The sequence below is a fragment of the Cydia pomonella genome, chromosome 14, assembly GCF_033807575.1.
Source record: "Cydia pomonella isolate Wapato2018A chromosome 14, ilCydPomo1, whole genome shotgun sequence".
NCBI lineage: Eukaryota > Metazoa > Arthropoda > Insecta > Lepidoptera > Tortricidae > Cydia > Cydia pomonella.
This window is the reverse complement of record NC_084716.1, coordinates 3,921,836-3,949,591: the sequence shown is the minus strand read 5'-3', so window position 1 is coordinate 3,949,591 and position 27,756 is coordinate 3,921,836. Positions and strand designations below refer to the sequence as shown.

Sequence of the window (27,756 nt, the reverse complement as noted above, 5' to 3'; positions counted from 1 at the left end):
AAAAAAACTACACTACCCTCTAGCTATACTTCCCTCTTAACAGCTTAGAAGTTTCAGGCCAAAAAATCATCTCAGATCATTTATACTATTTGGCCAAAGGCGCCTAGACTTTCTAGATGGCTCATATAAAAATGAAAAATATTTTTTTACTCACAGCAATATAAAATAAATCATCAGGCGGAATGAACGCCTCAGCCAAATATATCTTATTAGCGGCATCCACTTCTTTTAAAGGTATCTCAAATAGTGTATTTCCATCAAGGCTGAGAATCTCAGCATGAGACACCCGGACCGATTTATCGATGTGCGTCAATGACAGCATCATGAAATTATAAGCACCTGAAAAAATACATAAATAATTTCCTGCAAGTTTGTAGTTTGGAGACCACTAATATACATTTTCTTCTTCCTCGCGTTGTCGCGGCATTCTGCCACGGCTCATGACAGCCTGGGGTCCGCTTGGCAACTAATCCCGAGAATTGGCGTAGGCACTAGTTTTTACGAAAGCGACTGCCATCTGACCTTTCAACCCAGAGGGTAAACTAGGCCTTATTGGGATTAGTCCGATTTCCTCACGATGTTTTCCTTCACCGAAAAGCGACTGATGAATATCAAATGATATTTCGTACATAAGTTCCGAAAAACTCATTGGTACGAGCCGTGGTTTGAATCCGCGACCTATGGATTACAAGTCACACGCTCTTACCGCTAGGCCACCAGCGATTTTTTACAATATAAATACAATATATTATATACATAATAAATACAATAAATAATAAACATTATAGAGACATTCTTACACAAATTTACTAAGTCCCACGGAAAACCAAGAAGGTTTGGGTTGTGGGTGCTCAAACGATATATATAATATACAAATACTTAAATACATAGAAAACATCCATGACTTCAGGAGCTAATATCGGTGCTCATCACACAAATAAATACCCTTACCGAGATTCGAACCCAGGACCGGTAGTCAACATACATGAATTGTTAAACATCTAATTAGAAAGCATCTCATCTTGTCTGCATCGGCTTGGCATGGAACAAAGTGTGAAAGTGAAGAATTTGTTGATTATGTCGGCAGTTGGAACGTACTCTATATTTATGTTATTACCTTGTAGCGGCCTGTAGCTGGTCTCCGCGGGCGAGCCCGGTCGCTGTACAGAGAACCCGTGGTGGAAGGTCAGATTAGACAGCCCCACCACCTTGACGGAGTGCTCCGCTTCGCTGCCGACGGTTATTGACCAGTTCCCAGGCTCAGGCTGCAAGACTTTCACCACCTATAAAGAAAAGGAGATGTTTCAAATTTTACAGGGCCCCGTTTATGGTGGTCCTAAATATCGTTGGGCGGATAGAGTGAGCTCGGCGTCAGCGAAAGCTGGCGCGAGTCCGCTCTGGACCGAGCAAAGTGGGGCGTGCTCTTGTGTTGGAGGCCAAGACTCATTTTGGGTCATCGCGCCAGCCAAGTGAGTAAATAAGTTTATGGTAGAAGCAAGCTATGGTGCCCTCGTACTGGGCCTTTCCCCAACTTACTGATCTCGGTGTTCTGCTGTCTCAAGCGGGTCAAGCCACGCCTTCAAAAAGGAGTCCCGCCATCGCTATCGCGTGGTGCCCCCCAAAAGCCAAATACAAGTCTTCGGGCCACTCCGTGATTAATGATTACTATTTTCATCACACTTGCTCGTAAACGGTGTTATTGTATGCCAGCATACTTAGATGGAATGAGCTATATTATGCCACCGGGATAGATTTCTAATAATAGTTTCTGTATTGTGTGGCAGAGGACACTGACTTCCTTAACACAGGTTTTTACTTAGCTCAGAAGTCAGGGACTTCAACACCTATATGTACTTGCTTTTTGCCAATATATATATTTTAATTTCATTACGCTCACGGGCATATTGGGTATAATATTTTATTCAAGTAATAAGTATAAATGAGTTTTACTTTTTAATACTGACTTTTTTCTGTATGTTCATAAATTTCATTTTATTAATTTAATAGCAGTTTAAAATATTTTTACCTAATATAGCAAGCTTAATAGAGCAAGTTGATATCGCCGGATGCCTAGAAAGGGGGGGGGTGTTGGACACAGACGCCGCAGATGGGCATATATTGTATGTAAAATTTTATTTCCGGGGGGGGGGGGGGACAGCGGCCCCCCTACCTGTACCTGCCTACACCCATGTGAAAATAAACTCATGTACATAACCTTCAGTTTGACTAACAAGTCGAGTAACTCACCATAATCTCCGCCAAGTCTAACGTGGTTACTAGTTCGGGCGGGCCTGTCAGTTGTACCCCGGTGGGGCTGAATACTTGGATCTTAGGCTTGGAGCCCGAAACCGATACTGTAACTTCGTCTAGCGAGCTGTCCACGGGAATCTGCGAATGTAAACAGGAAAGTGTGTACTTTTGAAATTGGTGATGTTAAAAGGCAATCTTAGATACATGTACGTGTACAAAGCGCAAGACTGCTCCTTCAACAAGCGTCCGAGGTATACTAAAATTATGGGATTTGGGGAAATTTTGGGATGGGAAAGCGCTGGTGCCTTAGCGGTAAGAGCGTGCGACTTTCAATCTTGAGGTCGCGGGTTCAAACTTCAAACCCCAGCTCGTACCAATGAGTTTTTCGGAAGTTATGTACGAAATATCATTTGATATTTACCTGTCGCTTTTCGATGAAGGAAAACATCGTGAAGAAACCGGACTAATCCCAATAAGGCCTAGTTTACCCTCTGGGTTGGAAGGTCAGATGGCAGTCGCTTTCGTAAAAGCTACTTATAGTGCCTACGATTAGTTGCCCAGCGGACCCCATGAGCCGTGGCAAATTGCCGAGACAACGCGAGCAAGAAGAAGACTAAATTTATGGGATTAAGTATGGATTATTAATTCTGTGAGTATGGGACAATGTTACACAAATTGATCCAACACACAGTGAGTTTCATACAAAAGATAAAATTATTACATATAATGAGTAATATATCATCTTACCTCTCGCGTGTAGTTATATCCAGCCGGGTTGGTCACCGTGCCCAGGTTAACCGATCTGGCTTTTATTGAACTTCTTACAAAATCTAAAACCTGAAATAGTACATTATGATACAAGTGCGAAAAATAAGAAATTCGAAATGAGTGGCGATAAATTAAAACACGACCGAAGGGAGTGTTTTAAATCGACACGAGTTGCGAATTACATATTCGCACATGTATAGTACAACGTTTTACAGTACATATGGCCCTTTAAATGTTCGACACAGTAAAGTAATATGCTAATTTTCGCACTAGTGCGGTAAAGTAGCACCACATTTTTTTTTATTTAAACTTTATTGCACAATATAACAAATAAAGTACAAATGGCGAACTTAATGCCTAAAGGCATTCTCTACCAGTCAACCATCAGGCTAAACAGAAACAGTAGCAGGCATTAAACAAAAAAAAACAGAATAAGTAACTTAAAACAAGCAAAATAGCGATAAATAATATATACTAACGGAAATAAACTTACATAAATATTCTATAATTAAATATACATACATATGTATATATATATTTATGTACCCAGTGCATAAAATACTATGACTACGAAGGACAATTAACAAGAGAGCTTGTCGAAAAAGTGCTTGCGTAACATACGCTTAAACGAGAGCTTGGTTTGAGCCTGTCTAATGTTGAGTGGGAGATCATTTACCACATGTACTGTAATAGTACATTACGATACAAGTGTGAAAAATAGGAAATTCGAAACGAGTGGCGATAAATTAAAACACTACTGTAGGGAGTGTTTTAAGTCGACACGAGTTGCGAATTACCTATTCGCACATGTATCGTACAACATTTTACAGTACATGTGGCCCTTTAAATGTTCGACACAGTAACGTAATATGCTAATTTTCGCACTAGTGCTATAAAGTAGCACGATATGTACTGTAAACAATATTACATACATTAGCCGCGTCGCTACGCATGAAAACTGTTTAGGAAATTAATTATAGGATCGAAAAGGCGTATGTATGTTCAAGTCGTACACGTACTGAGTGGCTGTTACGAAAGCAAATGAGACACAGATGCGTTGTCGACCCTTTAAAAACAAGTGCGAGTCGGACTCGCGCATGAAGGGTTCCGTACAATTTAAGACGTATTAAAAAAAAATCTTCTTACTAGATCTTGTTCAACATTCTACCACTTTGGATTTGGACACACATTTTACCACTTTGGAAGTGTCTCTCGCGCAAACTATTCAGTTTAGAAAAAAATGATATTAGGAACCTAAATATCATTTTTGAAGACCTATCCATAGATACCCCACACGTATATGTTTGACGAAAATTTTTTTTTTTTTAAATTTTATGACGTATTAAAAAAAAACTACTTACTAGATCTCGTTCAAACCAATTTTCAGTGGAAGTTTGCATGGTAATATATATCATATATTTTTTTTAGATTTTTCATTCTGTTATTTTAGAAGTTACAGGGGGGGGGGACACTTTTTTTCACTTTGGAAGGTTCTCTCGCGCAAACTATTCAGTTTAGAAAAAAATTATATTAGAAACCTTAATATCATTTTTGAAGACCTATCCATAGATACCCCACACGTATGGGTATGATGAAAAAAATTTTTTTTTTTTAATTTCATGACGTATTAAAAAAAAACTACTTACTAGATCTCGTTCAAACCAATTTTCGGTGGAAGTTTACATGAAAATGTATATCATATATTTTTTTTAGATTTTTCATTCTGTTATTTTAGAAGTTACGGGGGGGGGGGGGGGACACACATTTTACCACTTTGGAAGTGTCTCTCGCGCAAACTATTCATTTTAGAAAAAAATGATATTAGAAACCTCAATATTATTTTTGAAGACCTAACCATAGATACCCCACACGTATGGGTTTGATGAAAAAAGATTTTTTGAGTTTCAGTTCTAAGTATGGGGACCCCCAAAATTTATTGTTTTTTTTTTCTATTTTTGTGTGAAAATCTTAATGCGGTTCATAGACTACATCCACTTACTAAGTTTGAACAGTACAGCTCTTATAGTTTCGGAAAAAAGTGGCTGTGACAGAATCGGACAGACAGACGGACATGACGAATCTATAAGGGTTCCGTTTTTTGCCATTTGGCTACGGAACCCTAAAAACCTGCATCACACTGTCAAAAGGTAGCCAAATACAGCTGTCTCGGCGCTCAATACGAATTCGTCGCATTTGGCGTCGAGACACTTGGTTCGTGGGGCAAAGGCGCACAGTTGCTCTACAAGGCGCTAGGCAAATGGCTGAGGGGGGCAACGAGCGACCCCCGCGCGGGCAGCTTTCTCGCGCAGAGAATTGCAATCGCAATCCAGCGCGGAAACGCTGCCTACTTGATAGGCACCCTAGCAAGGGCGAAAATTTTGATAGGTATTTTAAATTTTTAGTTTATTATCCTACGCCGAGTCAGACGACGCTACGGACCCACGCTGTTACGTCGTCGCCCAAATCCAATGTTTAAATTGTATTTTGTTATTATTTGTTTTATCTCGTATCTTTGATTTTTTTATATGTTTCGTAGTTCGCAGTGCCTTAGTAGTAATACTGTAATGCTGTGTAACTAATTTGAATAATAAAATAAATAAATAAAAATAAAATAAAGAGATTTTATGCAAATAAAGATTCCTATGCATCACACTTCTTTTTTGAAGAACTTCATACTGTACTCTATAGTCACTCGTGTGGACCTGGCCAGGGAGGTTATTCCACGGACGGTGCGTTCGTGGAGATCTACAACCGTAATGATCAAATACTAAAAATGAAATACCTTGTGAACATTAGTCTTCTTCAAATAAAACACTTGCCCAGAGCTGGCGGCGGCGATCTGAGGGTACACGAGGTAAGAGGGCTTTTTTAGGTCGTCGCAGTGCCCTGTTAGTACAAACACTACCTGGAAAATCATATTAAAATATCATGTTCAAAGTTAATAGGGAATAAAGACTGATTCGGTGTCAATGGTATCATTGTAATTTTAGCCGCCTAGTTTAATTGATTTATTTTGTGTCTTGGCATTACAATGTAGATTAAATTAATTACATTTATCTTTAGTTAAATACTTAGAGCACGTTAAGGCTGCGTTTTTACCAGAGATGAGCGGACATTCGTAGCGAGGGAAGTGTTTGTTAAGAACCAATTAAAATCACTACACGCTGAGCGAAAAAAAAACAGATGAAGTAATTCTATTGGTTCTTAAAAAACCCATCCCTCGCTACGCATCTTCGCACATCTCTGGTGGAAGCGCAGCCTTGAAAGGAAGATAGGGCAATGGGTATATGCCTTCTGCCATTCTACCATTATTTGCTCTCAAAATAGTATTATATGTGTGGTCTTAACAATGGTCCTTCGAACCGGATAAGTCGAAATACACCTTTGCTCTTACCTGACTCGGCGTCCTCTGTACCAAATCTAGCACCTTTCCAACCAGCTCATGGTCATGAGCAGTGGCATCAGTGAACACGTACACGAAAGACAGCGGTCGACTGACGTTCAAGGCTAGTTAAAGGCCGGTTACTCTTCTCTGGGCAAAATCCGCCACCGTACAGGTACTTTAATACACTTTTAATCTTACCTGACTTTGCTTTCTCTGGACTAGATCCAACACTTTCCCAACCAGCCTATGATCATGAGCAGTAGCATCAGTGAACACGTATACGAAAGACCGCGGTCGACTGACGTTCAAGGCTAGTTGGAGACCGGTTAGACTCTTCTCTGGACAATCTCCGCCACCGTATACTCTGACAATGTTCAGGGCGTCGTGGAATACGGTTTTATTGTGGGTCACTGTTGCTGGGCCGACACCTATCGAGAATATATTGTTTGTGTGAAATGTCTGCACACAATCGGCCCTAAAATCTACAATCGAGTATTTGAAGATATAAAAACTGCGAATAGCAATTATTTATTCGTACTCAAACTTAAAAAATACCTAGTCTCTGCTGCCTACTATTTGTCGAATGATTTTTTCTCATAGGAATGGCACATGAGTCCTGCATGCTCAGTGCTTGATACATTGTTAACAATACATACGAACGCATGTACAGTCAGCGTCAAATAGTTTGTAGCAGTCAAAGTGGCCAAATAGTTCGGTACACCATATTTAATATATGGTGTACCGAACTATTTGGCTAGTTTGGTTGCTACAAAGTATTAGACGTTGACTGTACATACGAACTATTTTATAACAATGTAGTTATTGTATGTATTATGAAGTGTAAAGTTGTAATTTTATTAATAAATTATTGAAATTGTGAAAAGGTATTGCGTAGGTATAGGTATATCTGAATAGGCAAGGCATACAAAAAACTAGAGTGGGTGTATTGTGTGGTATTCATTGAATTCTCTAAAAAAAAATCACTGATGACGTTCTTGTGGGTATGTAAGCCCAGTTTTTATGATATTCTAATTTACCTACCAACGGGTATTTTATGGCAGTTAGCCTTCTTCATGTTGGCCCATCTAAAAATCATCAAATCATGAAAAATGGTACAACAGATCTTAACTGCTACTAATGACCCCTGGCTAACGGAGCAAAATAACAACAAGATATAGTTGTGTTCAGGTACATTTTGAAATTAAAATATTAACTTCGAATGAGCTCTGCAAGATGAAGTCTTGAGCTTTAAAGAATAATGCTTCCGCGTTTTTTACTAAATAAATAATAAAATCAGGGACTTCCCCAGTTCGAAGAGCTATTTCCTTGGTCTTATCGTTATTTATTGGGGCCAAATTGGATCACGGCCACAATGTTATTATTAAATGTTTCCGGATGGATGAGTTCCTTAATATCGGTGATTATGTATTATTATTGTGAACTTTGAGGTTTTCACTTCATTCTTAGGGTTTCAATAACACGACCTTATGTACTATCTACCACTATAGGTACAAATCCAAAAGGCAATGCTATATATTATACTACTCTTTGAAGCACGGACTGGAGATTACAATGTTCTTAGTATTATGTATTTATTATCTCGATCGAAGCCCATGTTTCAGCCTCGTACTGCTCAAAAATGCAAATACGCCAAAAAGAATAAACGTAACTTAGCAATACCTATTATTGCAGCGAACGGTTGTAAATACTAGAAGTTTGTATATATACTCTCAGTAGCCAGTGCTACTCGGTACTTATTTAAAAAAAATATCTTAATTATGGAAAAATAATAACTTACCAGGATCATGGAACGGCACAAACACAAAATCGGCAATAATACTGCTCTCCTCCAATGCCGTGTCCAATATCATCTCCGCGCCCTCCCGCAGCTGCTTCAAATCATTATACATAGACCCCGTCGTGTCGAACACAAACACCAAACTACTCTTCTCATCTTTTGTATTACTTAATGTAAAAGACAGTGCTATATTTGATATTAGAAGTGAAATTTGCACTATTTTGTACATAGTGATATTAACACGACGTTGCGGTCATTCGGTTAGTAGTTGACTGATATCTGTAGTATCTCGTTTACGCGTGCGACATTAATTTAAATGTTACTTGATGAGGTTGAGATAACAATATTATTACCTAATTTAATTTCTGTTAATAGTAGAACACGCGGCCGCGGTAGGCCTAACAAGCGCTGGCTGGACGTCGTGATAGCGGACATGGATGTACAATCTCACACCTGAGGATGAGGATTGAGTAGGAAAGCGGACCCTGGCGCTAGGTCGGGAAAACGCTAGTTTGAAGTAGTTCAGATCTAACGCACGGTAAAGGGTCAATCAGAAATTACACTCGTCGCGTTACTAGCATTTAGACAAACTGTCAGCGCAGTTTTAAATGTCTTATCTTCGTATTTTTTTACCCTGTAACTATTATTTCACTCTTCTGAATTAAATTGACCTCATTCCCTACATTGGGACGTACATAAAGCTTTCAAACACAATTAATAGTTAAGATCATTCTAAATAAATATTTAACACGTAGAAACGTCTGCGAACGAAGGTATTAAGCTTAGAGTCAATTTTAAAAATGGAAAAATTACTGCCTTGTGTTTGACTTAAACTCACGGCCTCTGCATAGATAATTCTGTCGTTGAGCGTTGCAACCGTGAGGGATGCAGTGGCCATTGATGATGATATGATACAATTCCATATTATGAAGCGCCAGCGCTAGCGAAGTTCATCAACCAAAATCGATCTTGAGTTTTTAAGTGTTGAATTTTGATTGCCATCTCGGACTCCATCGTCCGTGACAATCAAGGAGTTAAAAAAAGCCTAGGACTTATCGTGTGGCCTAGGAGAGAAAGTGGTCAAATTGTTGACCTATCCTAAGCACGTTACTTTAAGACAAATCAATCCTATCTAAACAATCAATTAACTAAAAATTTGGCGAAATGTGCTCTAATTAGGTACAAGAATAAATTATCTTATATGCCCCTTGACCTGGTAATCGATTGAGGTTGGTCGAAATCACTAGACGAGGAAATCATTGTACCTAGTATAATTTATCGGTGCGTTTGGGTATTTCGCTTTATTATTTGTTTTGATAGTGCATATTAATGAGAGACATATGAGCAGAAAGTACAAATATAATGAATATTTTCTTGTGCCAAAGTTACGTTACTTTGAGTAGTGGGGTAAATTCAATGGTAACCCATAGGTTTTAAAGGAAATAAATTAGTTTCATTTTGTAGATTCGTTTGATAACGCTTAAAGTGGCAGCTGCTTTGTTTAAAAACGCGTAGTTTTGTGCTGTACCAAAACTGTAGGTATCCACACATATGTTTCACCAATTTTCCTAACTTTTGGGAATAGGGAGCGTGCATGAACTGTAGGAGGCAGCACAGGAGCCGTCAGATTTTTGGCGCGAGGCGTAAATGTGATGTTTTTCGTTCCGATGTAGCCCACAAGATGGCAGAACCTACTATGCACAAGAAAACACGTGACGTGTACATGTGCATGTTTATGGTTCCGATTCAGGCCACAAGATGGCAGACCCTCCAACGCGCACGGTCCCTATAGGGAAATTACAACCTGTAAGTGCCATCCCACACTAGCGTCATTTGAGCGTCGGCGTCTAGTCACCGCTATGGAAAATGGCGTCGCTGCGCAGTTGCGCCGACGTTGCGTTGAACAGTAGCTATTGAGTTGGCTAGGTTGGCTAGACGCCGAGGCTCGGGAGACGCTAGTGTGGATGGCCCTAACACTGCACGACAATATTATATCTTATACCTTTAAACGAGCAATTCTTGTATATATATTTCCGGGATCTCGGAAACGGCTCTAACGATTTTCCTGAAATTTGGTATATGGGGGTTTTTGGGGGTAAATAATCGATCTAGATTAGTCTTATGTTTGGGAAAACGCGTGTTTCCGAGTTTTCATGCGTTTTTCTTTCGACGCAGAATATGGTCGCTAATTTCGTGTTACCGGCCATTGTCCGTCTGGTCCAGCGGGTTAAGACGCGGACTGCTAAACGAGTGTTACGGGTTCGAATCTCGCCCGGTGATTAACTTTTTTTTATATGTTCAGGTTTTATTAAGTAATTTTTTAATTTTCATTGTTTTAGACAAGTTTAATTTAGTAAAAAAATGTAGTTAAGATTATCACCTTATACACCACCATATTACAATAAATAGTTAAAACCGAGCAAAGCTCGGTCGCCCAGGTACTAAACATATAATATGCGGTTCAAATAAAACTATTTCCCATAGAACTTATTAAAAATAAAATCTTTATTTAAAAATTCACACTTCACATATCTATAGAAGACAATTGCTTTAACTTACACTAGGAGATAACAAACTAAATACCTACGATTATTGCTCGAAATTGTTCTTAATAAATAATACATGCCTGCACCTAATATATATTAAGGCGGGATTCCACCAGTGTGCGGTACAAACATATGACCGAAAATGCTTGTGCCGCACAATGGTGGAATCCCGCCTTCAGATGTCGTCAGTTCTTAGGTGGCGAGTGCATTTATTTATACTCTAAAGATGCGTACAGATTGAAGCATTTCTAGTCTATTTTTACTTTAAAGTGCTATGGCCTTCATTTTCTATGAAAGAAACAAATGAGTGTTTCAGGCTATTTCTTATGGATAGTAAAACTATTACAGGAGCTACTTAGATGTGTTGTTACAAGCGAAAATAAATCATATCGATATTCTGCTTGACTATATATATCTCTTAAACATTATTGCACAATTAAAAATGTTTCTAACATTATTTTATTCAATTTTAAACTCGTGAGTCTTAGGAAGACTAAAACATTGACAGCGTAAATATAATAAATTAAGTGGCAGATCAAGTTGTAATGTGCACCCAGCTGTAAAAGTACCGTCAGCAAAATATTAGTTTTGTATATTTGCCATCTGTACTGTCGCCATCAGATGTATCGGAGCGGCCAAGGTGGTCACAAATATCTGAACACGCCTCTATTGTCAAGGCGATAGAGTGCGTGTTTAGATATTTTAGAGCACCTCGACCGCTCTGATATATCTGACGGCGACTGTACAAACAGCAACTCAACATGAACTGTACTGTCCATCGGTGGACAGTGTGGGCGATGGTACACGGCCATTTAGTGAATGAATTCCGTTCGCAATTTGTCCATGCAATTATGCAGCAATGTGTAATTCAAATGCTCCAGTTTGTATGCACCTTACTATTACAAGACAACATTACATGGACAAAAATATTCATAAAATATGAGTAGAGCTATTGTATAAAAATATAAATGCAATAAAGGACAAAAAATGTTACCATAGCTAATTTTTACAACAGGTCTGGTAAATGTTCTGTAATGTACGATGCCCACCGACCGGCTGGAGTCGGACGGCGCCGGAGCGCAATTTCAGTGTGCCAATACATTATGTCTGGCAGTCGCGACGGCTCCGTCGGAGCCGGCCGCGGCCGCGAGCAGCCGGTCGGCTCGCGGCCGTGCTAACAAATCCGCGCTAATTCCGCCCGGTCGGTAGGAATTGTACTACACTCAAAAGTAAGAATGTGATTGAGGGATATTCAATGAACATTTATGTCCAAGCTTAAAGAGATCTTAAAATACTTATTTGTCTTTATAATTTGAGCAAGGCAAATAGTCAAATCTATATCTAAATAAGAAAAAAATAATTCAAATTCCATTGCAAATAAAGTCATATTAAGCGAATTAAAGATGTCCAAATAAATTTTATATTAAATATGAAAATAACGTCCATTTTTTTTATTGTTATTATTCGGTGGTCGAATCGTTATTGCGTTTCGTTCTCACATAAATTAGTAATTTTAATTCGTTTTTTTTTTATCGAGCACATTTTATGTAATATTGGATTTTGTAATTAGCAATTCCTTAATTGTAACATGATTACACAAAGTGCAGTTAGTAAAAATCGAATAAAAAATACCACAAATAAGACATATGCCCCCTATAAGGCCACACACACACTTGCGATGGCAACCGCGCCGCGGCACCATATTTCCACACTGTGTGTGTTTCCTGTACTGTGCGGTTGCATACTAAAATCAAAATTGCAAGTGTGTATAGGCCCTAAGACAACACATCGTCAAAGAACGAAACGCAATTCCCGCATACATCATACAAGATATGTTAGTCGTTATATAAAACGTTTCTAGCTTTGGCAAGTGAGTAAAATATGTAAATTAAGACATAATTTGTACTTGCGTTTCGCAATTCTCTCGTCATGGGGAACAGAATATGAAAAAACACTACACAAACACATACACGATACAAATTTAGACTACGTAGAACGTACGTAGTTACGTAGTTCATTTTCGAGATGATAGTAAGGGATGGTACTGGAAAGTGTAGATACGGTTAAAAGGTTTTTTTTACGTACGCTATTTATCTGTTATTTCTCTTTTACACACACAAAAACAGTGTGTAAAGAGGGATGGATATGCTTAATGTGAAAGGCTTTCATAATAACAAAATCATAAGTTATCTTCTATATGTACGGACCAAAGAGAATTTATTGTAATAGAGAGGTAGTCTAAAATAACGTGCTCCTTATTTTGCGTCCAAGACAGATGGCGCTGTACTGCGCCATATGTTTTCAAAACGCCATGTAAAGTAGCCTCTATACACGACTTTAAATTTTCACTAATAAGGTTAAATTTCAAAAATCCTTCCGTCCTTACGTTGTCTTACGATGTCATCACAACCCCAAGTACACATCCCCATTGATTCTACAATTTCTCTAAAGCAAAATGGATGGGGCAAAACTCCCACACAGTCCATGTCAATAATAATTAATCTATACCTTACCCTTGGCACTGAGTTGAAATGCAATGTGTTTCATACAACCTGTCATAAAGAAATGTCTGTGGAAACGGTGAATTCTCAAGAAATTTTCCAGTGTATAAGATAAGGGGCTAGAGACTCTAATGATATTTAGTAATAATACCCCTTACATTTCATACTCTACGTGTTGGTTTCGGTTCCGCGCACGCCTCCCAAAGGTCCGGAACACCATTGTTCCATGATGGAAAAGTCATCATTATATTATTTATTTATGAGCTTGAACGAATTGAAATCGAAATGAATTTCATTCGTAAATACAAAAGGCAATTAAATATTTCATTTATAAGTATAAATTATTGAATAAATTAATTTTTAATTTACTGTAATAAATTGAAAATGTATATCATATATTAAAGCCGTGTTGATTCAAATCCAACCTGCTATTGTCATTTTGTTATTGGCGTTGTTTTCATTTTTCAAACACATGCTCGCGAACAGCGAAGCGAATTACAAGGCAATATGCTCAAATGTGTGAGCACAGAAAAAAAGGGATGTCTCGATATTCACCTCACCAACTCGCACGCATATAACTCCAACACAAATCAAAATATTGAACCCTTTGACCGCCTGAGACGTCAAGCGGCAGCCCAATTGCAACCTCCATGCCGGCGAGGTTCACGCCGCGCCGCACGCGAGGCGTGGCGGCCGAAGGGTTCATACAAATGTCTCGAGAATTCCCGCGGGCTGCCGGAGTACTGGTGGGGCGGCGCCGCCGGGGGCTAGGCGGCGGCGTCCCCGCCCGCGGGCTTCGGCCGCTCGTTCCTCTGGTACACCAGCACGCTCGCGCTCACCTCGCCTTCGGGGAACTGAAATAGACATAACATTTGTCTTTGTTACTCCAGGATATCAGCCGCCTTCCGCGAAAACCGAAATTCGCAAATTGCGGGGATATTTCTTTTTTTTTTATACTACGTCGGTGGCAAACAAGCATACGGCCCGCCTGATGGTAAGCAGTATCCGTAGCCTATGTACGCCTGTAACTCCAGAGGAGTTACATGCGCGTTGCCGACCCTAACCCCCTCCCGGCCCTCGTTGAACTCTAGCAACCTTACTCACGGCAGGAACCCAACACTATGAGTAGGGTCTAGTGTTATTTGGCTGCGATTTTCTGTAAGGTGGAGGTACTTCCCCAGTTGGGCTCTGCTCTAGATCTGGAATGGCATCCGCTGTGTCCTACCACACAGAGCAAGATGACATTCACAATGCCCATACCTCTCTTGTGGACGTAGTTTAAGGACGTACCCGGGTCCATAAAGTTCTCTTTTACTCTCAGTACGTAATTTGTGACAGAGAAAAATGCCCTCAATTGACGAACTTCGATTTTCGCGGTTATCTGCTTCTGTGTTAATCTGCACAACGAAGTTTGCGGATTATGGAAGAATACTTGTGAACAAGTCTGACCCCGAGTCTTTAATATGATCAAATGTCATAATGTAACACGTGGACAATTCATATATTTGTCTATAACCACCCATCAAACTCTCGACCCTGGCTTTATGGTTTAAGAAATTTATTATCACAAAGAATTTACGAAATTCACTTACATAATGACACTTTTAAGGAGCACTATTTAATTTTATAAAGATTAATAAAAGTATAAATTCTATAAGGTTTTGTTATGCATGATAAAGTGGGTAGGAATCGGCAGCTTAAAGAACAATTTACTTCGACCGTCCTGTTCAAATGCGTCACAGCGTAGATAACAAACAAGTCGTGTAAATATGAATGTTCACGAGTTACAATGTAAGTAACATGGATGGATTCGGCATAGCTGTACACACTACAGATGTGATAAAAATATTTGAACTAAGCACACTTAATAGCACGATGAGATTAGGCAGTTGCCTGCTGTTATATTCCCTGCGCCACCAATCTTGAGTGCCGTAGAAGCATGCTCTAACTGTTTAGACTGTTTTCAACATGGCAAAACCTTATACAGTTTTTTTTGTTTTGATAGTCTCATCGGATGATCACCGCTGGACGTCATCAGCAACATGCTGAGATGAGGCCATTTCGTGGCACTTTATTCTTTCTATGTTTTAGTTATAATGTGTAATTTGTCTCTTGTTTTTACGAAAAAAAAAAGATATTCTATTCTCAACCTGTTTATGGAGCAGTTCGTAAATCTGTCTATATCCAGCCAGCAGACTCTCTACCGTGCCATTCAAACACATCAAAAAGCACGATGAAAACAGATGGTTGCCTGCTATTGTAATTTTTACGCCGCCAAGGCTTTTTAGTGTTTTATCAAATGTCATAACATAACGTACCTGATGTGTATGAGGCATACCTATCCAGCAAACTCTCGACTCTTCCTCAAAACAACACGATGAAAGTGGGCGGTTGCCTGCTGTTATATTCCTTATGCCACCGGACTTGAGTGTCTTAGAAATGTACTTTGACAATTTCAGACAGTCTTAAACATGATCAAATGTACCTGTGTATATCTATATCCAGCTAGCAAGCTCTCACTCTGCTCTTCAGCAAGTCCAAAAGTACTACAAAAGTAGGCGGTTGCCTGCTGTTATATTTGTATTGTATGCTTCCATTTTTAAACATGATTAAAAGTAATTTTAAAGTATCTGTGTATGGGGCACTTCATATATCTGTCTATATCCTGTCAGCAAACTCTCGACTCTTGTGTTTCACAACGTCAAACAACACGCTGGAAGTAAGCGGTTGCCTGCTGTTATATTCCTTACGCCACCAAACTTGAGTGTCTGTCAGACTCAAGTCTTAACAGTAATCAAATATCATAATATAACGTACCTGTGTAAGTGGCAGTTAGAGTATCTGTCTATATCCAGCCAGCAAACTCTCGACTCTTCCTTTAAGCATGTCATACAACATGACGAAAGTAGGCGGTTGCCTGCTATTGTATTATACGCCACCAAGCTTGTCTGTTAGATCAAATCTTAAATATGATCAAATGGTATTTTAACGTACCTGTGTATGGGGCAGTTCATATATCTGTCTATATCCAGTCAGCAAACTCTCGACTCTGCCCTTCAGCACGTCAAAAAGTACTACAAAAGTAGGCGGTTGCCTGCTGTTGTATTCTCTACGCCACCAAGCCTGGGGGTTGTGGAAGAAGGCTTCTGACTCGTAGGTGTCGCCGGTTTTGCCGATGGGCGGGTCGCAGTTCAGGTAGCGGGTTGTGATGTTTACGTGCAGGTGACTGAAAAAAAAAACGATTTTAGATATAGAGCTTGTTTCAAAGGTAAGATAAAATATAAATATCTTTATTATATAAGTTGGACATATAATGTACTTGTGATATAAATATACGTAATGAAAAACACATATTAATGAATAGATTTACTTAAATATTAATGTTCTTATTCATACTGATAACGTCACGAGCGCAATTTATTGTCAGTAAACTACTTTAGCAGCAACCGAAACACCCTTTGCCATTGGCCAAGCGCGTGGTAAACATCGTTTGAAATTTGTAAACTTGTAGCTTATAAAACGAGGTCCCAGGCTTGGTCGTAGGGTCAAAGTTTGGAGACCCTCGATTTAGTACAATAAATGGAGTATGGTATTTACCTGTACAGAGGCGTGGAGTGGCAGGGCATCATGAAGAGCACGGAGGAGCGGTTGTTAGGTAGAGCTTCTCTCAGCAGCGGCATGACCCTGAGCGTGCCGCCCTGGTGCACGACGCCGAAGTACAGCGCGGGCACGGCGTTGCCGGCGAGGATGGCCAGGGCGACGAGGTATAGTTGCCATCTGGAAGATGGGAAATTATTATTCAAAAATTAAGACATGAATAACCAATGTCAATCACAGGGACACCAGCTCTCGCGTCGATGGTCGCTACTCGGGATTTAGCGCCCGAAAGAAGTTGTTAGACCGGTAGCAAACAGCGAGTAGCGAATGAGTGCCTTAAAAAAGTACTCACTGGTAGTATGAACACTGAACAGCCAGACGGATAGATGGATTTCTTTATTAACACGGGATCTACATCAAAAGTATGTTTTTCGTACGAAAATATAGTAGATTGCTAGTCGAATAATCGCCGTAAGTAGCTGTATGTTATAGTTGAATTCGGTTAATTAAACTTACTTCTTGGCTTTCCTGCTCCACGGCACAATGACTCCTTGGGCCAAATACAGCAGGATCGGCAGCAGCGGCAGGACGAATCTGAACTCCTTGTGGGCGATGAAACTGAAATAATGATTAACAATTAAGTAATTTGAAACTTGCGTTTTTAGGGTTCCATAGTCCACCACGAATATTAGTTTTACCATATCTATAATACTTTCAATGACAATTATAGCGAACATGATCGGTCCAGCTGTTTTTGAGTTATTGCAAAGTCTTCTCTTCTTAGGTACTCTCTTATACTTACTAATAGCCCCCCTGTAGCCTATTCTGACAGAATGGAAACCTACACTGAGCATGCCAAAAATTACTCGAGATTATGTTCACAGAAGTTTTGTTACTAACCCTTTTGGTCCCGCGGACGCATCGTGTTCGAAATGACAATCAAAATTCAATTCTAAATTTAAAATCTCAACGACATTTTTTGGCTAGCATCCTTAGAGCCGTTGGACTTCAGGGGTTTCAATTAATTTATCGCGTACAAGTTAGAAAATCAAGGAAACAAGCCACAACGAAATCGAACCTTATAATTAGAATGATAGGACACTTTTACAACAATTGGCTACATGTACAACTGTCGTTTTACTCTCTTAATTCTAAGTTATGAATTACACATGTACCGGCAATGCTGGTTCAAAATTGTGCTTTATGTTTATGATTTTAAAGTGCATTCTCACCTGTATAACGCTACATGTAGTGCAACCGCGGTCAAGAGCAGCAGGCCCGTTTTGTTTTCTCTAGGGCGACGGATGATGGAGTATATGGCCAGTAGAACAGGAATCAGGTTAATGCCGAGTACTGCTGGGAGGCCCTGGGCGAGGTACCAGTGCCTGGAAGAAATAAACGTAGTGTACATTATAATACTTATAACGTACACGGCACACACCAAATTGCAAAAGCAAATATTGTAATGGTCATGTGTATGTTTTTTTTCTGGTTTTTATTTTGATGTTTAGTTTTTATATCAATGTTTTATGTTTGAATGTTCATTTCTTTGTATGTCGTTGGCGTACGTGTCACTATTAACTGTAGACTAACAAGGAAAGGTACCCAACTGTCCGGTTCCGATTTGATTTATATTTATATACTAGCTGTGCCCGCGGCTCCGCTCGCGTGGTATTCGGTCTGTGTCAGTAACCGGCTCATTCACCGCTAATTTCTCTGCCTCTCCCCTGGAGGTGGAACTTGAAGTAAAGTTGACAGATGGATACGCTAGAGGACTGTAGTCTAGATAAAATATTTTACAATTAGGTACCACTTAATAAAACTACACTCGGCATTCTTCATAAGGCATTTTCAGTTTTTAGTTCTTATGGCATTTTAACGCGTATAAAATGCGAGTCCCAAATCGTTTGACATTTACACCGCAAACATCAGAGAATTTTTTTTTCATAGTACCCACCTTCGTAGCCATTATTAAGTGCTTAAAAGAGGCGATACGTATGAATATGGATACGATAAAATTACGATTAGGTATCATGACGGAGAAAATATTTTTTTAGATAATTATGCAATTATACGCGTGTTGATTGTGTGTGTGTGTGTGTTGATTTTGCCACTACTTAACTATGTAAGTAAACTCATTATTAACCGACTTCAAGATTTCAAAAGGAGGAGAATCCAGGGAACTCTTCAAATATGAAAGTCATACATATAATGATTTTTGTATTTTCTTTAACAAATCTAGCATTTACATTTAAAAAAGTGACATTTGATGAAGTGGAACTGCTGATGATGATCAGAATGGAACTCTTCAACGATACACCGTACACGTTTGGCGATTTGTCCTCTTCGCTGTGTTTGTTAAGTAAATTAGATTTTCAAGACAAATTTTTGTCAAGTTCGAGTTCTGACGATGGGGTCCATGAGGAATCGAGGGAACTCTTCAAATGTGAAAGGCATACATATAGTGATTTTTGTATTTTCATCAACAAATCAAGTATTTACATTTGTAGAAGTGACATTTGATGAAGTGGAGCTGTTCATGATGAACAGAATGGAACTCTTCAACGATGCATAGTTCACGTTTGGCAATTTGTTCTCTGTGCATGTTTGTCAAGTAGTTAGGTTTTCAAGACACAATTTTATATTTCTATCCTATTTAGTTTTTTTAATAATTATCTGGTGCTTTATTTCATGCATGGTGTGAAATAATTTATCTTAAATACAGTCGAATACCCTATTGCGGGTATCTTACCAGTCAACCATAGGACAAATCTGAAATGTGTCAAGGTGGGTGCAGTGGCAAAAAATAAACATGTTACCTCCTTTTATACATAATTAGGCGTAGGACGCTGTCTTTTTAATTTAATTGTATGAAATCAAAAATCAACAGTAATCGTTCTTTCACCGGTCTACCTCATTGAAGTCGGTTTTTTTTTTCTTAAAAATTATTAGTTTACTTGATTACAAAATTTTTACTCAGTTTCCCAAAAGATGGCACTGTGCAATGTATGGCAATTAATTTAGTGTCGTTTAATTTCGTTGTATTATTACATCAACACAATTGAAATTGAATTGATATCCGTACCCCCCTCTTCTAACTTTAGAGTTAATTTGGCAAAATTCTTCCTCGGTGGCATAATTTCAGCACCATATCTGTTAGTTTAGCAGGGTACTCGATACTCGTAGCACATATTTGTTGTAAAAGTTTGCACCTCCTTCCTAAGTAGCGCCATAAGATTCAGGTGCAAACTTAACTCAATCGAGTGTAGTGGCTACCCCCCCCCCCTTCTAGGGGTTGAATTTTTATAGCCTATAACTTGGCCGGGCATTTTCTCGACAGATTAGTAAAGTTTGCATCAAAATCCGTTCAGCCGTTTTCACGTGATGCGAGGTCAAATAAACAGACAAACAGACAAAAATTCTAAAAACTGTTGGAACGTGTTCTGTTAACGATTCTTAGTATCCCCAGCCTATTTTTTTTCGAATATCTTCCGTGTACAGACTTTCGACCTGCTTCAGCTTTATTATATGTATAGATGTTATAGAGTAGTCTAAAATAACGGACACGTATTTTTTTTTTAGCTGCCCAAACTCAACCTATTGGGAGAAATTGTCCTCCAAAGTACTAAAAAGTTACTAAATCTTCTGACTCCTATAGAAAGTGATGCTCGAGCAACTTGCTAGTTAATGGCTGATTTGAGTATATGTTTGAAAGCAGAAAAAAAATAATGAGCGCATGTTTTGTTATATCGGCTAAAACTCATTTTTTCCTAAAAAAATCGACATTCGAAGTTTTATAATATCTTATCGCTAAAGTTACACATAAAGACGGGTGTTTTTTTTAAATATCTGCCGCCTTTTTTGTTTTAGTACTATGTTGTGGCATTAAATAAATGTATTTTCTTTCTTTCTTTCTAACTAGTTTTTCTTTATTTCTTGTACGGTCGTGGAAATTGATTCTTTAGCAGTTCACGGTTCACTTTACATTGGACAACTCTTAGCATAATTATGCAAAACCAAATTTACTTGAACCGCAAACTGCTAACCAATCAATTTCCTCGACCGTACCAACTGTAAAGTACTGGTAGAATACCAGCGATGTGGCTTGCACATCACCATGCTGAGTCAGAGCCTTTTCTGTGCCACGACTCATGGCGTATTAATTATGTAAACAATTTTTTTATTAAATGAAGTTTGAATGTTTTTTTTTTACACCTGTCTTTTTTGTTTGTTCTGATGTCAATGCCATGTATATGGTGGGTTGTACGACATCAAAAGGACTACACTAGACTAGGGCAGAAGTGGTTCCAGGTGGCACAGAACCGTGACGAGTGGTATAAAATGAAGGAGGCCTACACCCGAAGGGTATAGAGAAGGGCTAAAGAGAGATGTGGTGGGTATAAATAAAGAATTTATCTATCTCTCTAGGTATTTAAATAAAAGTAAACAAACAATTTGTACATTTTCGGGTAGTTATAACATTTATTGGTTAACCAATCGAATACAAAACCGCCTGGATCTGTCACTGAACGGCCTGACTTTAACCTACATTATTTGATCATGTAATGTTTTCATCTACCCTCAACTGGCTTAAGGAGCCATTTGAGTGTAGAGAGTGTAGATATTGTTTACTTTTATTTAAATACCTAAAGATACAGAGTATAGTTGCTTGAGACTGGTAGTGAAAGGCCTTGCATAGTAAGAAGCCTAATTTCCCGAAACTCTAGGAAGGATAAATAAATAAATAATAAATAAATATTATAGGACAGTATTACACAAATTGACTAAGTCCCACAGTAAGCTCAACAAAGAAGTGTCACGGTAGCATGGGTGCCGGGGCACCAAGGAGTAACAGGTAACAAGAGAGAAGACGAGTTGGCGAGGATAGGGGCGGAGACGGAATACATGGGTCCGGAACCGGCTCTGCCTATGTCAGCGGATGTCACGAAGGGAGTCATAGAAAAGGTAAAAGAAATGGAAGCACAGAGAGAATGGGAAGAAGAGACTAGCTGCAGAAAGTCTAAGATGATGGTCAAGGGCATTAATCACAAAAGAACCAGGTATCTTCTGAAACTAGGTAAGAGCAGTCTGAGACAGGTATCATTACTGGTCACAATACTCTCAACAGACATCTCAAGGTAATGAAAATAAATAGAAACTCCTCCTGTCCACACTGTGGTAAGGAGGAAACTAGCTTCCACCTACTAGCAGAATGTATCATGTACGCGGCACTGCGATATAATACATTCGGTAGAGACTCACTAATAGAAAACGAACTAAAGGACGTCGAACTTAAAGATGTCCTTCTGTTCTGCAGGAAAACAAGAAGATTTGAGGAGATTGGTATGGGAATGCCGCCGGGACAGTAACCTGCAGCTCCAACTTCAGGGAATTGGGCTGAATGAACGCAACACGCGATCGACAGCCCGCCTGCTTCCGGCCGGGCGTCCCTACACTACATCTACAAGCTCAACAAGGCTTGTGTTGAGGGTACTTAGACAACGATATATATAATATATAAATACTTAAATACATAGAAAACACCCATGACTCAGGAACATGATCCATGCTCATCACACGAATAAATGCCCTTACCAGGATTTGAACCCGGGACCATCAGCTTCGTAGGCAGGGTCACTACCCACTAGGCCAAACCGGTCGTCAAGGATAGGGAGGAACATTACATAATATAAATTGATGATAGACAATAATGGAGGCTTTTATGCAATTGCTTGCTTGCGAGGCTTCTATTTGGAACAACCAGCTTTTATTTAACATTTAGAATGCCGTACTGGTGTAAGTGCATTAGACGAGCTCTGTAGCGATAAGGCCGCCTGTTGTTTACTTCTATTTTCATGTATTATATGTGTTTCCATGTACATTTGTTCTGAGGTTGTGCAATAAAGAGGATTTGTATTGTATTGTATTGCACTCTTGCATATTGGAGCGATAAAGAGGTAAGTAACGAAATTTCTATTTTCATATTTCGCGATAGGCCTGCGTTTTTATATCTTATAAATAGGGAAATGCCACAACCGCTCCGATTTTTTTTTAACGTAGGGTACTTATTTGATAAGTCAGTAACATCTGTAAAATAATGATTGGATAATCCGTGACGTACTAAAAGGAGACATTTGGGACTATACATTTATATAATATGAATACGATAGGTGATACGAAGTTCACCGAGTCAGCTAGTATCAAATAAATACAAATTATAATATTTAGATTAAGGTTCCTCCTCCCGCAAAATATCCTAAAACTGAGTTACTTTGAACCATTTCTTATATTAATTATGACACTTTTTGAGCAGAAACAATATACATATAACAATCTACAAGATATGAGAAATGATATGGTTTTTCTGGAAATTTATTTTAATTTAAATACGTGAAGAAAAAATCTTGAAGTTACCCCTTTCTTTCAGTTGTATCTTTATTACTACTGCAACTTTTATCGAAAATATCTTTACAATCTTTCTCACAAAACGCTTTAAAATTGATTTCGTTCTCTTGCTTTTAGGAAATTCATAACACTGTGCCTCCATTCCTAAAAATATAAGCCTAAATCCCGCCTAGGTTGCTCCATTACCCCACTCTCGTCCGTATAGTGCGGAGCAAGTCCTGTTACTAGACGGACCTGTGCTGAGCTGCGCGCTCGATCTTTTGCAGCGGTTGGTGCGCTGAGGGGTATAAGCTCCGCCCACACGCGCGAGGTCATTGGCGCCGGATGCAGCCTTAAGACTTACCAAGGGTGTTGCCCGTAGAAGGAAGCGATGTCATGCAGTACATTGAAGCGGAAGAACTCCCACGGGGTCACAACCAAACTGCCGTGGCAGTACGAGTCCAGCGCGATTAGGGGACCGGCGACAGCGAGGCTGAAACGAAACGTGATCATGAGACTTGTATAATGGCAGTCCGAGCTTTGCGCTTTGCTTGTAGTCAATAGTGTTTTTTTTTTTGCTTTGTAGCGAAACACGCCTACGAAAAGAGAACGTTAAGTATAAATCCAGTGCAGTAAAAGCCGATTATAGCGCTAGAGGTACCAAGACTGCAGCGGCAGAACTAGGAGTTTTCGTTCGGTTTCCGTATGAAATGGTGTTAACGAGACGTCGCTATACACATTCATAGTGCTCCCTCGCTTGCACCTGTCATTCCGTACGGACACCGAATGAAAATTCCGTGCGTCTGCGCCCAGTCTTAGACCACACGGTGCCGGGCCCTCCAACGCGCACGGTTCTTATAAAACAATTCTGTATTCTTTGTTAATGACAAGTTGAAAACACACAATAAGTTCATCTTACCCAATAGGTATGTACGTGCGAGCTAGCAACCGTAGACGGCCTTGGTTGGTGGTGTACAGATTGTAGGCTGCAAGCACGGACCATAGAGGTGCAGACGTCGGCCGGAGGAACACGCTGATGAAAGCCAACCACAGCCATGAGTTGTTTTCTGAAATATTATAATCATGTTAAGAGAATAAGTGACGAGGCGTGTTCGGCGGGGCGTGCATAGTTTGCGTCTAAGTGTAATGCCTGAGTGGACGCTCGAAGCGGAGCTGACGCTCGCTAGTGATGTGAGCAGCGTGCAGTGCGGCCGCTCCTTTAGTTTGCATTTGTTGAACATGCGCGCCGCGCCCCGCCGCACGCCCACCTCGAGCGTTCCCTCAGGCCTCACACTAAGGGTGCTATTCCCTGTATCCAATATCTTGGTCCAATGTGTATCTGCGTCTCATATTTTGCTTAAGAGTTCCCGGCAAGCTCTGCCGAATTTCACCTTCCCATGGAGTTACATTCTCATTTTAAAACTATGTGTTTAATTGTTACGAAACTTTGCAGATACAAGTTTATATAGCTTCAGTTGAGGGGGTTTAAATCTCTTACAATCATACATTACTCGAGTGTATGATTGTAAGAGTTTTAAACCCATGACAGATATAGCCCTGACCCTAAAGTCAACAAACCTTATTTGCATTGCAAATTTAGGAATCTCTGAAGTGTTAACTAATTAGCACTTTCTGTTCAATACAAATGTTCCAATACACTTGTTGACATCAAAACAATGAAACTCGTCCACATTGTCTTTTCTTTATTGTTTCTTACTGGGGTATGCTAGTGATTGTAAAGGGTTCACAATAACAGTTTATAACAGGCGTGAAGCAAACAACTGGCATTCTAGCATGTTAAGACAGGTCGCGGGAATAACTTGGGGTAGAGTGGACATAGAAAGACCAGAAAGAAGAACATTGGAAGCCTTTGCCACCTGGCAAACTATGATGAGATATATATGAATATAAATAAAAGAAAAGAAATGTATCAATATAATAATAACAGAAAAATGTTAAATATTCTGTCCAACTAAAGGTAATTTATATATGTTAAAAAAGAAATCTTGAGGTACATTCTAAATTCACTAGGAAATGTTATGTCCATTAGGTCATTAGGTCAGAAGACATCATTCACACTTAAGTAGCGTACACACACACACCCACATTTACACATTCACACACACACACTCCACTCCTTAAATATAAATAAGTACACTTACGCATGTCCTTCCTGTATGTTTTATTTTTGATTGTATTTTTTGTTTGTTTTTTCTGCATGCACATTTTGTGATTGTGAGATTTCTCATTAAAAAAACGGCCATCATATTCAGTTTAGTTAAACTCTCTCAGTAAAACCTATTTTCCCGGTTCCCCGAGATACAGGCTGAGTCTAGTTTGGGGCTGATGGATATTAGCGTAATTGTAAAATCTAATTTATGTTAAGTTAAATCTGTTATGTCAATTTGTATAAAACGTTTGGTAAATAAACGATTTGATTTAATTTGACCATATACGGTGTATGTGTATGGTCTTAAGTGACTTTGCTGCTAGGCTGTAGTGAAGATTAAAATCTTTTCAGTCATGGTTAAGGAAGGGCACACTATTCCATTACAATGAAAAGGTAATTTAATAAGTTTTTGGCAAAATTTTCATTTTTGGTATGTACATACAAGCTTTTATCGCGGACTGTACTTTTCTTTCCACAGGCAACTAATACTCATCAAGACAATTTTAAACATACATAATTAGGTTGCATTTTTATCACAGAGTTCCTAAGGCCACCTCCTGTCTCCATCATCAGATCAGCTCGATAGTACCATAATATTGCAGTGTCACCGGACTTACATATATATGCAAATTTTCAGCTTCATCGGAAACCGGGAAATGAGTCGAATGTAACTTGTAAGATTTGACCTATAAACAAACATAGTTACATTGCAAGTTAAATAAAAGCTTATAAAAAAGAAAGACTAAGAGAAATGGAGAGAAGAGCTTTTGTAGGATTCTTAGAATTTATCTTTGTATCTGCAGTAAATTAATGGTTTGCACACACCTTTCTCATAATACCCCAATCTTCCATCCTTGAACGGGAACTTAGACAAGGCAATGGCAACAAGAGCAGTCTCAACCGTCTGCAGCAGGGTGCGGCCCGATGTGTAGAACCAGAACCAAGACGTTAGGATCAGGAATAGGGACCATTTACGGCCGCCGGTCCATTTGTAGAAGCTGTAGTCTGCTGCGGAGCTTAGCAATGCTTGGAGGATGCGGGGTAGAATGACCTGGAAATAAAAATGGATTTAAATCCAATTTTTCTAAACATATTTTACACACTCAGGGGTTGGTATATTAGTTTATCTGTGAAAAGTTATGATTGTATGATATCAAAAAAGCAATTAGAGTCGGACCATGCTAAGTTTTCATGCAAAGTGATACATTAAATATGGAGCATATTATAGAGATATATATGCATTCTTACTACCCAGTTTGTGCAAAGTTAGTGTGGTTCAATCAATTCTTTACTGTATTTGTCACAAAATACCATGAATAGCGGGGTCACACAGAGCCGTTTTGTGCACGAGGAAATTGCCTCCCTCTGTGTGGACCCGCCTAATTAGGTAACACCCAGATTTATTCCTTTAATAAATAAAAAAATTCATGGTGAGTCTTAAAATTATTGATCTAATCATAATCTATATTTTCATTTGTATTCGCTTTGTTCACATATGTGGTTGTGATAGTGTGTAACCTTAGTATAGTAACTATTAGTTTAGTATTAAGTCACTACCTGTAAGTTCCTATAATTGGCTTCCTGTATCTACAATATTTTTTAAGATAATGTCCCAGCTATTGGATCTCCAAATAAATAAAATTAAAATAATCATGTCTTATCAGTAACAAACAAACACTTACCACAGCCTCAGGATAATCCAGTCCAGTATACTTCAAAATAGTATACAATGCTGCCACAACACTAGGATACAGGTAGCTCCTTATACCCTTCTGCCACTCCCATGTCAGCACTCCATACCCAAATGCCTGCCTATGGGCCACTTCCAGGGTCTGCCAATACTCGTCCGGCACATACCAAGTTTGTACCAGGAATACGGACAGGATCCTCACGAAAACTATAGCGCAGACCACCTGCGAGGGCCTCAGACCCTTTGCACTGAAGGGCAGAGCCATTCTCCCGCCTAAAAGATAGAGGTTACATGTGATATGCTATAAATAGACAGCTCGATTCTTAATATAATTTCAGTATAAATCAGAGTGACTTAGGTTAGAATAAGACTTAGGAAAACTAGAGCAATAATCTAATTAGAAACCTTAAAGTTGTCGAGTTTATCAAGCGAAACAAACTTTATAGAAAAAAGTGTCAACTAACGCGTCCCTAGGATTATCGCTGAAAATGAATGAAAGATAATAATTTCTTGGTGTCTAATGATTGAATATTATTTATAAGTCATATTGAGACTAAATAACGTTTGTTATTTGTTGACATTTCCATAGAAAAACAAAATATCGTAAAAATTTCACTAACCTCAATAACAAGCCCGCCGCCGCGTAGTAGTGTCGTTTAAATAAAGC

General features: G+C 39.1%; 2 protein-coding genes across 2 annotated transcripts in view; both read right to left on the bottom strand.

The window, feature by feature from the left end:
• LOC133525316 (hemicentin-1-like) overlaps positions 1-10,457 on the bottom strand; it is a 52,780-nt gene extending 42,323 nt beyond the window's left edge. The window contains exons 1-7 of the mRNA XM_061861604.1: positions 8,202-10,457; positions 6,602-6,831; positions 5,801-5,923; positions 2,998-3,087; positions 2,248-2,388; positions 1,118-1,283; positions 155-339 (exon numbers count right to left, since the gene is read on the bottom strand). Of these exons, the coding sequence (XP_061717588.1) occupies positions 155-339; positions 1,118-1,283; positions 2,248-2,388; positions 2,998-3,087; positions 5,801-5,923; positions 6,602-6,831; positions 8,202-8,430 (1,164 nt within the window). The 5' untranslated portion in view covers positions 8,431-10,457. The remainder of the gene's footprint in view (positions 1-154; positions 340-1,117; positions 1,284-2,247; positions 2,389-2,997; positions 3,088-5,800; positions 5,924-6,601; positions 6,832-8,201) is intronic.
• Positions 10,458-10,684: 227 nt separating this feature from the next.
• Positions 10,685-27,754, bottom strand: LOC133524740 (GPI mannosyltransferase 3). Its single transcript, XM_061860891.1, has 10 exons — positions 27,710-27,754; positions 27,082-27,362; positions 26,225-26,450; positions 24,149-24,296; positions 23,594-23,722; positions 18,078-18,230; positions 17,362-17,463; positions 16,846-17,025; positions 16,243-16,474; positions 10,685-14,102 (listed from the first exon to the last, which is right to left on the bottom strand). The coding sequence occupies exons 2-10, from the start codon at positions 27,352-27,354 to the stop codon at positions 14,016-14,018; spliced, it is 1,530 nt and encodes a 509-aa protein (XP_061716875.1). The 5' UTR covers positions 27,355-27,362; positions 27,710-27,754; the 3' UTR covers positions 10,685-14,015.
• Positions 27,755-27,756: the final 2 nt, after the last annotated feature.